The sequence below is a fragment of the Electrophorus electricus genome, chromosome 18 (assembly GCF_013358815.1).
Source record: "Electrophorus electricus isolate fEleEle1 chromosome 18, fEleEle1.pri, whole genome shotgun sequence".
Classification (NCBI taxonomy): Eukaryota; Metazoa; Chordata; class Actinopteri; order Gymnotiformes; family Gymnotidae; genus Electrophorus; species Electrophorus electricus.
The window spans coordinates 6425333-6437537 of NC_049552.1; the positions used below are offsets into that span (position 1 = coordinate 6425333).

Genomic DNA, 12205 nt, shown 5'->3' on the forward strand with positions numbered 1-12205 from the left:
ATTGCACAACAAATTTTCAGCTAAGTAAGTGTTGTTCCTTATTTTCCACAGAGCTTAGAGAAAGCTGTTGCGAGTCTGGTAAACAAAGACTTTCTGTTGGGCTTAGGGATGGTCCTGGAAGAGGTGGATGGTTCATTAACAGGAGCAGGAGACACACACTGTCAGCCCATAAAAGAGCAGCAGAAATTACATTCAGAGGCCAAAGATGATGGAAACAGGGCATGAAAAACAATGATGATAATTGTGTGCACAATTATGGCCACAGACAATATACTGGGACTCTGTTCTAGTGATGAAAGATCACATCTTCTATTAACAGATACAAGTTGTTCTAACACTGTATCTGCTATACTGGATTGAATATCCTCCAACACTATATCCTGTAAGAACTTCACCAAATATACTGCTTAATCCTTACATGACTATTTTGCATATGAGATTTTATACTGTTGCATTTTGGAATATTAAACACTTTCAGTTCTGATCCTCTTACTCTGTCTGAGTAAAAGCTTGTGATTGTTTTTAAGTGTAATTTGGTAAATGACACTTTCAATCCTTTGCTTTCTCTTTACATGTAGTGTGAGCTTTTTGTGTTACTCAGCTTCGTTTAGTGAATGATGGATCCCTATACCAGTTCTTTTTTTAATGATATACATTTCTAACCAGTGTTGATTCATGCCATATCATAATTCTTGTCACTGTTGTTTTCATGTTGTATATTAGTACCTTTTCAGCATTTCATGTGGGAAATTTTCAAAGTCCTTGACCTGTGGAAAGAAGGCAACTGTGAGATTTCCTTCCTGTAACACCGCCATTCAGCTAGGCAGTAAGGACTGTGTATTGGATGATTTTTAAGTTCTCTTTCCAGCAGGCCTTGGTTTAAGCTTGTTGTTTATATTCAGCATGTGTTCTCCTGTCACCATTGTGTGTCTCCACATAGTTTACTGTGCTCACTGATTTTAGTTCCACCCCATTTCTTACTCATCACTCCTATCAGCTGTCTCCTATAATCTTTGCATTGCTTTGTGGGTTTGTTTATATGAAGGGCGGGATACTACTGCCCTGCTTTCTTCTTCTGTTTGATGTGTCTCTCTGGTTAGCCTTGTCTGTTTAGTATACTCTTGACTTTTGTTTTGGCTCTGTGGTATTCCTGTGAGTTATGGAGGGTACTGACTTAGCGGACCTCCGATTTAAATCTGATTCTGAATCTACGTATCAGCTGTGGCATTCGACTATATGCATAATAATTTATTTTTCTTGCGCCTGCTGCCATTTTTCATTTTTCTATATCCAGCTACCTCCAGCTCACGGAGCAGGATGTAATGACAACATTAAGTGCCAACTACATGCAACTGTCATAAATATTTCTGCATGTAAAAAATTTTACAAACATAAGTACATACATGACAATCAGTGGAAGCAGTGAGAAAGTTGCAACAAAGGTCACATGTCTGTTCTTTTAGGACCTGAGTGATTGCATACTACTGAACAAATGCAAATAACAACAGGCCAATGAAAAATAGAAAAAAAAAAAAAAAAAACGAACATAATTGGGGTGTGTGTTTTGTCTACATTCATGCACCACACACTTGCACTAAAAGGACATTTAAATGCTGGGCCTCTTTATTGTGTCTTGTTTTACAAACAATAAAACACTATATATATGTAATTGGGAAGCCCTGAGGTTTACTGTAAAAATCATTCCTGGAAGTGTGTTCCAGAGTCAAAGATCTAGTTTATTTTTTACCTATGTAAAAAAAAATCCTAAGTGGAACAATTTAACCCAGTTTTTTTTTTTCTGCTGTTGAGGTCCCATGTAAAATAAATCTTCGTTAACATTTAGCATGTTACACCAACTTCGACAAGCAAGGAGCGGCTGAAATTTGTCCCCCTTACCATTTTTAAATTGACTTTATTAAGCAAATTCAATTCAATTCAATACAAACACTCCATTTGTCCAACTTAACCTTCCCGAACCAGATGAGAAAATGTATCACATAGGAGCGAAGGGCTAACTGTTAGCATGCTATACCAGTTTCGAACACAAGGGCTCAATTCAGTTCAATGGACTCCATGAACAGTGGCAATGAGAAAAGGGCTGGTCGCCAAAACGTTAAAGTTTAGTTAGTTTAGATTGTTCAGTTGTTCATTTTTTATTCAAATCAGTTCTAAAATGAGGTGCTATGAATGAATTAGTTAACTTAGTAAGTTTAGACAGCTAAAAAGATCGTTTTTGATCATGACAAATTGACAGAAGATCATTTTGGCTCATAATAAATAGCTAAAACAAATTGTTTGGTTTTTGATCATTTATTTGATCATTTGAATAATTTGATATGAACAAGCTTTATATCTGCGCAGTTGTAGTAAAGCTAAACATTTATTTTCCAATTCACATTTGTTCGTTGAACATGATTTGAAAGATGACTCGTGATTCTGTTTACTGTTTTGCTTTCAAAAGATCGATTGTAATATAGCTGTCATAAGCTGGCATTCCTTTAGACTAATCATTATAATGATGCTACATTTATATTGGGGCTTTTACAGGGGTGCCAATTGGTGCCACTATATGATTATATAAAACATAATTCCCTTAGAGATGAAAAACAGTATAAAATTAAACTATACCATCCTATATAGTATAATTTTCTTACAGGTCAATTTCAAGGAGTGTGAACATCGTTTTGATGACCATGACATATCACCACCTGAAGAGATTTTAAAAGCCACTTGTTGCTTAATGTACTGAATTTAATACCACTCCCTCAAGACTAACTGAACTTTATCTAGTACTGAACTATATTCATATAAACCATATTTGACCTTGTTTGGGGAATGCTATATACTGCACTTTTCAAAATGACAGAGTGACTTCATGTTCGTTTATAGGCTTTTCCATATAGAGCTGTAACAACTACATGATGAAAATAAACAAGCATGTGATCTCACTTGAATAACATCATTTTAACAACATTAGCAGATCTTTTACCCATTGGGTGCTGAAATCTCACAGATCCCCTCAGGTCTGTCTACATTCTGGCTCTTCCACTTTTAAGTTACTCTGTTACAGGTAGATCTGGCATTCTGTTAAAGCTAGACCTACCTCCTTGTGACTACCGCTCCTTTTTCATGGATAAAGCTGCTTTTGGCAAGCAAATGTCACTCTCTTGTAGTTCAATAAAAGAATCCCTTAAGGCTCTTTAAAAATTAAGGCCAAAATACTAGAATACTGAGAACAAAAATATCATGAATTTTTTTTTAAAAGATATGATAGATCAACACTCCTGACATGTTTGCAGCCATTATGGTAATAAACAGAACACAAAAAAATTAAAGTCTCTGCACATGTCACCAGAGTCTGATACAGCTGTTCTCGTGCTGGTTATTCTAAAGCTCCTTTATCTATTAGGGAATGTTTTGATCTCTGCATCAGGCAAACCACCCATGCAAAGCTCGATTAATTTGTTAAAAATCAAATGCATAAAAAAAATCTTAATGGGGGACAATTTACCAATTTTTCTTAACAAATGTCAAACTAAAGAAAAAGACTAAGGAAGCTCTGCATGCAACTATACTACTAGTTAACAGTTAAGTTACCTTTTCAATTCAGGCTACTGTAGGTATTGAATAAAGTTGTATATACATTTCCTAGGGCTGCAACAACTAATCTACAATACTGAATGATCTCATGAGTTATGTAAATCATATGCTACGACCTTCATAATTCCAGACACTGTAGAATCAATGCTAAAGGTACATTTGAAGCTCTTTGGGAAGCTTTTGGCTTAACAGCACCTCATGTTGGCTTTTCCTTTATCTTTTGTCTGTTAGTGTTATTCCCCCCAGTAGATCTGGACAAGGGTTGTTTTTTTTGTTTTTTTTTGTAATTTATTTGGAACTTTTTAATTCACATATATTTTAGTTTGATAGGAGTTATGGTGCACAAATTTTAGTACTGTGCTCTGTTTTAAGTTTCAAGTTGTAATTTACTTGATATAAATGATAATCCCATCTAGGCAGCTGGAAGACATTTGTCACAGTATCCAGGCTATGCAAAATAACATGGACCCAGTGTGCAGTGACCCACCGCAGGCCTGTGTTGGGTTATCTGTGGGTTAGCTGAACAGTGTACTGCCCAAATAAAATTATTAAGGGCCCCCTGGGGTGCAAGGATGCAGACCACAGAGTTTTCTGTGGGTTAGCCCTAACTGTCAGAGTCCCCAGGTAGCCCACAGTGGGCCCACACAGGCATGATTGTAGGGTATATTCTCACATTCTACAAACACCTCTTGGAGGTTTCAGTACTCTGTGGGCACCAGAGAAATGTCAGGACCACCCAGAGACAAGGGGACTTGCATTCAGGGTTGGAGACCTTGAGACAAGAACCCTGACTCTGGGGTCCCCAGACTGCCACTGACCGCATCAATCAGTTAACTGGGGGGTTGTGATATTGCAGCTAGGGCCCCACCTTTCTGTTCTGTGTGCTGCATGTACATAAAAAATAACTGACGAACAAGGACGACCTTCTCTCCATAAAGACGTTTCCTGATGTGTTAGCTATTGCAGATGGACCAGGCTGAAGTGCTTAGTTGCTGATTACAGGGGGCAGTCACAGACATTTTTTCCCCTTAGAACAGGTATTTTAGTGAACGCGATCCCGATGTAAAGCTCGTTTAGCGAGAGTTCTAAATTGCTTACATCAGCTTTATCACAGCTGACTCAGCTCATAAATTACTTTGGCTAATGAGATAGGCCTAGATCAGGCCTTTTAGACTGCAGCAAATTAGCGCGGCGCGAAACTCATAATTAAAGAATTGGCCTGCATTCAGTTCAAGTTGTAATTTGAATTGAATTGGAATCTGAAATGGAATGAGAACAAATTTAATTCCAAAAATTGCTGCAGTCACAAAACAGAAATTGTAGTAAATATATTTATATATATTTATTTCAACCAAAATGGATTAATTATATGTTCTATAGAGCTCACTTTGAATTTAATTCTACTTGTATTCTCCTTCATTAAATGCGAATTTGGAATTCCATGCTGGGCTCCGTTTTCTCCTTTTTGCTACCTGATTAAGTTCAAAGGTTTAAGAGGCACTCTCAATTCAATTCGTATCCAGGGGGAAACCGCAAAAACAGCGTAATATGTGTAACACTCGGGAATTAGACATGGCCGAGTGCCACTTGTACTTTAGCCCGGCTCGCGCTGCAGGCTGGGTCCGCTCACCTGTAGTGACGTATACGGAGACTGTGGTAGGCGTTGTGCACCGAGTCTGAGAAACGTTTCTGAGGAACCAGCAAGGAAACAATTAACCGCGGCTATACGGACAACGTCGGTTTCACGCTTGGAAACTGTTCTCAAGTTTCTATACGTATAGCCTAGAGGTAAGGTATGGCTTACGACTTGACGGCCTAACTTTAAACTGACAAAATAATCGTAACCTACGTTTTCATTGTCTTCTTAGTAGCGAAACACTAAAATGCTTTGTCGACTCCTTTATTTTCTGGTTGGCCGTTAATTTCCCAGGAGGCTATGGTAAAAGCTTTGTGGTTATGTCGCATTTCTCTGTCAGTCGTAACATAGTTATTTTGTTATTATGGTTGACATTTGTCACATTTTGGTCATGTGCAAGCAGCCGTTGCAGCTGGCCACTACGTTTATCTTTGCTGCATGTCTTGTAGATTCTTTAATGGTTCTTCAATAAATTGTTTACAGACGTCGATGATTTTAAGTTTCAGTTGCTTTGCCTGTTGAAAGTTAATCCAGTTACTCCAGTTTGGTTTTTGCTTCTGATAGTGTGCGTGTCTGAATGTCAAATAAACGGGCGTTGGTGTTCCACGCTACTCGTCCCCGCATCCTCCTTAAAGCCTCCTCGTTACAGTTTTATTCCATTCCATTTATTTTATCATTCCGCTCTATAATTTCAACATTTCAAAAAAAGATACATTATGGGAAATAAATCAGTAAAGCAGAAAATAGAAGAGCCAACACCCCTTAGCTTAATATTATCAGAGGGAACTGGGACTGAAGGAATTGAGAAGTTTTATGAAGAAATGGAACAAAATGACTAAATGAACAATTCTGCAATACTGAAACCCAACCTTGGAATGGAACATCACCTCACGCCCTGGTGTTACATAAATATGAATATAAACACGCTGGTCTGTCTGAACTACATTTGACAAGCAAAACCCATCCCAATACATCATGTCACAACAATTATAGAATTCTAAAAGCTGAATCTTAATTTCTTTGTAAAGTAACTTGCCTTATATTTCTGTTATTATTTAATAGCATTTGTATTACCTTTAAGTTTTACACTTCAGTCAGGGACTGAAAAATTGGCAAACTGCACTGCAACTGTACTTTTTTCTAGAAATTATGATCTATGTATTTTCTAGAATTTACAGAAAGCCTTTAGTCATTCTAGTATTTCTAGAGGCAAAGACAAAGGAAGATAATCTTCACTCTGATTATGCATTTATTAACATGCACCTTCACCATCCTTTGAAAAGGCTACAGAGCAAGCAAATCTCAGAGAACAAAAGGATAGATGAAAAAAAAACACCCCCTTTTTTTGCTAACTTGTTTTGCTAATGTGTTTATGCTATATACCAAAAATATTGTTTAAGTAATATGTATTTCCCTGCTGGCAAATATGCTTTCATATCATTTGTCTTAGCTGATGGTAGAGTATTTTTGTATCTTTTTCAGTTACAATTATGTATGTCATTGTCCATACCAAATGTTGATTGTAACCACTAGTGCCAGGCGGATCCCTCAAATATTCATCAGCCCTGAAGTAAGGTGTTAAAGTACAATCATTACAGTCATTTAATATATGTAGTATATCAATGCCTCTGCAGGATGGGATACTGAAGGGTTACATATTTTAACTTAATCTGAATCCTTTTCAAATTGAAGAGGACACCAGGGAAGAAGCTGAAATGTCTTCAGTTATTCTGTAAGAAAACAAAGAGCAGTCAATAGCAGTAACGAGAAAGATGATTTTCTCAACAATGTCCTTACTGTTCAAATTATTGAAAGAGTTAAAGAAAGAAAGTATACCTTGAAGTGTGTGTGTGTGTGTGTGTGTGTGTGTGTGTGTGTGTGTGTGTCTATATATATATATATATATATATATATATATATATATATATAGTTGTCTGAAGTACATTTTAGCCAGATGCTACATATGTACATTGGTATCTCTGAACCACACCTGACAACCAAAACCCCTCCCAACATGTTGTCACACCACATAACTGTGCATAATCCTCCCCAAAGCATAAATATTGCAGTTGGTATCTTTCTCCAAAAAATATTGAAAGGTATGAGCTGTTTAGAATTTTTCATGCTATCAATTTTTCACCAATCAGATTTCACTCTGGCTAATCAGAGATGCATTTTACTGCTGAGTGTAAATACCCATGATTAAAATCTTATCAAGAAAATCTACAAACAATTTGCATAATTGAATAGGTGTAAACAGGGTCTAAGCCATTTCGGTGGTAAACTGAGAGCAGTGAACAATATAAATGGGTGATGACAAAAGAGAAACTCACTGTGCACCACACAGGAATATTTAATGCTCAGGTACTTGTAAGTGCCATAACAGGGGTCAGAGAAGACAGAGTTTGTGGCAGGTACTACACAGCTGCTTTTGCCGTCACATCTGTGGAGGGAAAAAAATGTAATGAGAAATAAAAAAAACTCAATGAAAAAAAAAAAGTCGATTTCCATTGTTAATTATTACTTTATAATATCCACCTGGATCTTTGTTCTTACCTCATTTTGATCACCTTTGCACTGATGATAGTCATGGACTTAAATGTTTGGATTTTGCACTGCCACATTTGTGCAGTGGCTAAAAATGTATTTTCTAGTATTTGTAAAATGTTTTACTTATTCTATCATTTGAGTATTTAGATAAATTAAGAAAGTCTAGTCATTGTAGTATGTGAGATTCTAGTATTGTTTTCTCCATTTAGATTGGCCCTTTAGAAATGAATATAAAAGTACGATGGTCATACATTGAATTTGAAGTTTAGTTGGACTCACCTGTTTGTAACCTCATACAATGTGTTGGTTCCATAACAGTCGGTTTTAGTGATTTGGCTGCTGGGTCGTCCAGCAGAGCACGTTGTGGAATCAGTTCGGCCATAGTTAGCACTGAGGATATTCAAAACACCAGCTCCTACAATTTAAGGAGTTTAGTATAAAAACAGGTTACTATGATTGAGGAAAGCAGCAGTAAAATATATGAAGATAGCTTACATCCTGTACAGTACCTTGCAGTGTGCATGGTACTGCATGTGTGCAAATGTGTGCACAGATCAGTTACAAAAATGAGATAAGCAGTGCTGGGAGAGTAAGACTGCACTGAAAGAATTCTGTGTATGTTTGGAAACCATCGTTACTTAAGTTTCCTTATAACATAACAATTATTTAAATGATTGTAATAGTTTGGGAGAAAGCCCACATCTTAACTTCCTGCCTCCTATGTAACTTCCTATACATACCCAACTTCCCCTCTGACCTCTGTGTCAAACTTTGTGCACCCCAACCATCCCATCACCTGTGCTTCTCCTCATCTCCTGCACTTATCCATCGGTTCTTTACCCAAAGTGAGATCTGGCTTTTTGACACAAAGCAGAACTCCAGCTCCAGTGCTCGGAGTTCCTTTCCCCCTCTACAGTTATACAGTTTACTCCTCAAACTGTATCTGATTAATTAAAGGCATGGTCTGCACTCACAAACAGTGGGAGGTACTGAGTTATTGTCTCACCATCTTGAATACATGAAATACATGTATATTATTAAAAACAGACATCTTTACTAAGTTTTTCTTGAATGTGCATTATAGTTGGATGTAATAGGACATTGTCTCATAATCTTGATCATATAAGGGGATACATGTCAAAGAGAAGCCTGTACCAACCACATGTCAAAACAGCATTATCTCCTTCACAGGTCACACTGGTCTCTACAGGACACAGAAACCACAGCAGAAATAATTGTTTAATTCCTGTTAAATGTGACAATCCAAGACAAAGTTACATTTCTGCAAACATTTACCCTTGTTTGCGTTTAGTCATAGTTCAAAAATGCTAAAAGCCAAGGTAGATTTTCTTTGCCAAAGATTGTAGATCTAGATTGTAATGAGCCAGATTTTTAAACAAGGCCTTTTATTGTATGTGGAGAATACAAACAATTTGCATAATTGAACAGGTGTAAACAGAGTCTAAGCCACTTCAGTGGTAAACTGAGAGCAGTGAACAATATAAATGGGTGATGACAAAAGAGAAACTCACTGTGCACCACACAGGAATATTTAATGCTCAGGTACTTGTAAGTGCCATAACAGGGGTCAGAGAAGACAGAGTTTGTGGCAGGTACTACACAGCTGCTTTTGCCGTCACATCTGTGGAGGGAAAAAATGTAATGAGAAATAAAAAAAAAACTCAATGAAAAAAAAAAGTCGATTTCCATTGTTAATTATTACTTTATAATATCCACCTGGATCTTTGTTCTTACCTCATTTTGATCACCTTTGCACTGATGATAGTCATGGACTTAAATGTTTGGATTTTGCACTGCCACATTTGTGCAGTGGCTAAAAATGTATTTTCTAGTATTTGTAAAATGTTTTACTTATTCTATCATTTGAGTATTTAGATAAATTAAGAAAGTCTAGTCATTGTAGTATGTGAGATTCTAGTATTGTTTTCTCCATTTAGATTGGCCCTTTAGAAATGAATATAAAAGTACGATGGTCATACATTGAATTTGAAGTTTAGTTGGACTCACCTGTTTGTAACCTCAGACAATGTGTTGATTGCATAACAGTCGGTTTTAGTGATTTGGCTGCTGGGTCGTCCAGCAGAGCACGTTGTGGAATCAATTCGGCCATAGTTAGCACTGAGGATATTCAAAACACCAGCTCCTACAATTTAAGGAGTTTAGTATAAAAACAGGTTACTATGATTGAGGAAAGCAGCAGTAAAATATATGAAGATAGCTTACATCCTGTACAGTACCTTGCAGTGTGCATGGTACTGCATGTGTGCAAATGTGTGCACAGATCAGTTGCAAAAATGAGATAAGCAGTGCTGGGAGAGTAAGACTGCACTGAAAGAATTCTGTGTATGTTTGGAAACCATCGTTACTTAAGTTTCCTTATAACATATCAATTATTTAAATGATTGTAATAGTTTGGGAGAAAGCCCACATCTTAACTCCCTGCCTCCTATGTAACTTCCTATACATACCCAACTTCCCCTCTGACCTCTGTGTCAAACTTTGTGCACCCCAACCATCCCATCACCTGTGCTTCTCCTCATCTCCTGCACTTATTCATCGGTTCTTTACCCAAAGTGAGATCTGGCTTTTTGACACAAAGCAGAAGTCCAGCTCCAGTGCTCGGAGTTCCTTTCCCCCTCTACAGTTATACAGTTTACTCCTCAAACTGTATCTGATTAATTAAAGGCATGGTCTGCACTCACAAACAGTGGGAGGTACTGAGTTATTGTCTCATCATCTTGAATACATGAAATACATGTATATTATTAAAAACAGACATCTTTACTCAGTTTTTCTTGAATGTGCTTTATAGTTGGATTTAATAGGACATTGTCTCATAATCTTCATCATATAAGGGGATACATGTCAAAGAGAAGCCTGTACCAACCACATGTCAAAACAGCATTATCTCCTTCACAGGTCACACAGAAACCACAGCAGAAATCATTGTTTAATTCCTGTTAAATGTGACAATCCAAGACAAAGTTACATTTCTGCAAACATTTACCCTTGTTTGCGTTTAGTCATAGTTCAAAAATGCTAAAAGCCAAGGTAGATTTTCTTTGCCAAAGACTGAAGATCTAGATTGTAATGAGCCAGATTTTTAAACAAGGCTTTTTATTGTATGTGGAGAATACAACCAAACTCGCAATGAGCGACAGGTGTACGCAATCAAACAATGTAAGTACAAAACGAAACTACACATGATAGAGAAAACACGGAACGCTGAAGGGACTGAACATGACAGGTGAGATGTGATTCATACTGTTAAAATATTTTTATTATTAATATTTATAATGTTACAGTATGTAAACTTAATAATGCATAAATAAATGCTCATGTACAGATAAGTGACTGTAGTCACTGATAATATAAAGAAATTAATTCTTAAAAACACAGAGAAGAAAGTAATAAAGAAAGACCATGACAATGTTAACAGTGTGAGGAGTTGATGCTGTTGGTGCATTTAATACTTACCCGCATGAACAAGCAAGTCAGGAGCTACAGCCAACACTGACAAAAAGAAAACGAGAAAAAAAAAGAGACTCCTTTAACTACCTCTAAAACAGCCCAAACTGAATGTAAATCGGTGCTTGTCCTATGGTAGCATTCAATGCAATTTGGTGTTTTCCTTGGGCTAATACACAGATTTCATACTTAAAGAGTCCTGTATTGGTTGCAGTATGACCTGCACTAAAAGTGCAATTAGTTTTTGCTTCAGAAACATGGACAGAACTTACGCATGAGTAGAGAGAGCTTCAGGAAGAACATTGTGCTGTGTTGTTGGTCAGAGATGCAGATGAGGCTTCAAGTGTTTATACCACTGGACCTGATCAGTATTTAAATGCCATAACCAGGAAGCATTTTCTCAAGCAGGAAACACCCTTGAAGTATAACAAAAGTAATCTTCTCATTTCAATATATCTTTATTTTGTAGCTGACATTTGCTATAAGGAAGTTTAAACTGAATGTTACAGTAAGCCTCTCTTACCATAATTGTAAATGATAACCTAATAAACCTGTTTTTAACCCCCCACCCACTCTGGGTTTGTTATGGAAAATGGAGTTCCCTTGTTTATTGTTCATCTTCATCTCACTGATTAAGAGTTGCTGAAGATCCATTTGTGTCAGCATTCAGCAGACAATTGAGAGCAGAGGCGAAGCTTGGAGGATAAATGTGGCTGTGAATGTAGTTGCCGTGCGGCAGCCGCACACATGCTCTTTCACTCATTGATACAATCAAACATAGAGGTTTTCATATTACGATACGTGAAATATTTTGAGTATTTTACTATACTACGGGAATCGCACTACATACAGCATGTTTTTAATCACACTAGGAAAGGGGGTGTGTCCCAGACATTGTATTTCCCTTTCGAGTTCAGAGTGGTTGGGATT

At 37.0% G+C, this 12205-nt stretch overlaps 1 protein-coding gene across 1 annotated transcript; it reads right to left on the minus strand.

Annotated features, from left to right (window-relative positions):
- Positions 1-6471: 6471 nt before the first annotated feature.
- Positions 6472-11678, minus strand: LOC118242940 (L-rhamnose-binding lectin CSL3-like). The gene is made up of 8 exons (XM_035536109.1): positions 11548-11678; positions 11285-11320; positions 9815-9950; positions 9319-9428; positions 8946-8990; positions 8066-8201; positions 7570-7679; positions 6472-6966 (listed from the first exon to the last, which is right to left on the minus strand). The coding sequence occupies exons 1-8, from the start codon at positions 11576-11578 to the stop codon at positions 6962-6964; spliced, it is 609 nt and encodes a 202-aa protein (XP_035392002.1). The 5' UTR covers positions 11579-11678; the 3' UTR covers positions 6472-6961.
- Between the last annotated feature and the right edge of the window lie 527 nt (positions 11679-12205).

What these genes read in the sequence shown, in the direction of transcription:
- LOC118242940 (XM_035536109.1), bottom strand. Translation starts at nt 11,578, where the DNA reads ATGTTCTTCCTGAAGCTCTCTCTACTCATGC. An exon ending in GAAGCTCTCTCTACTCATGC is followed by an intron (nt 11,321 to 11,547) that starts GTAAGTTCTGTC and finishes TCTTTTTGTCAG; the next exon opens with TGTTGGCTGTAGCTCCTGAC. An exon ending in TTGTATGAGGTTACAAACAG is followed by an intron (nt 7,680 to 8,065) that starts GTGAGTCCAACT and finishes TTCCCTCCACAG; the next exon opens with ATGTGACGGCAAAAGCAGCT.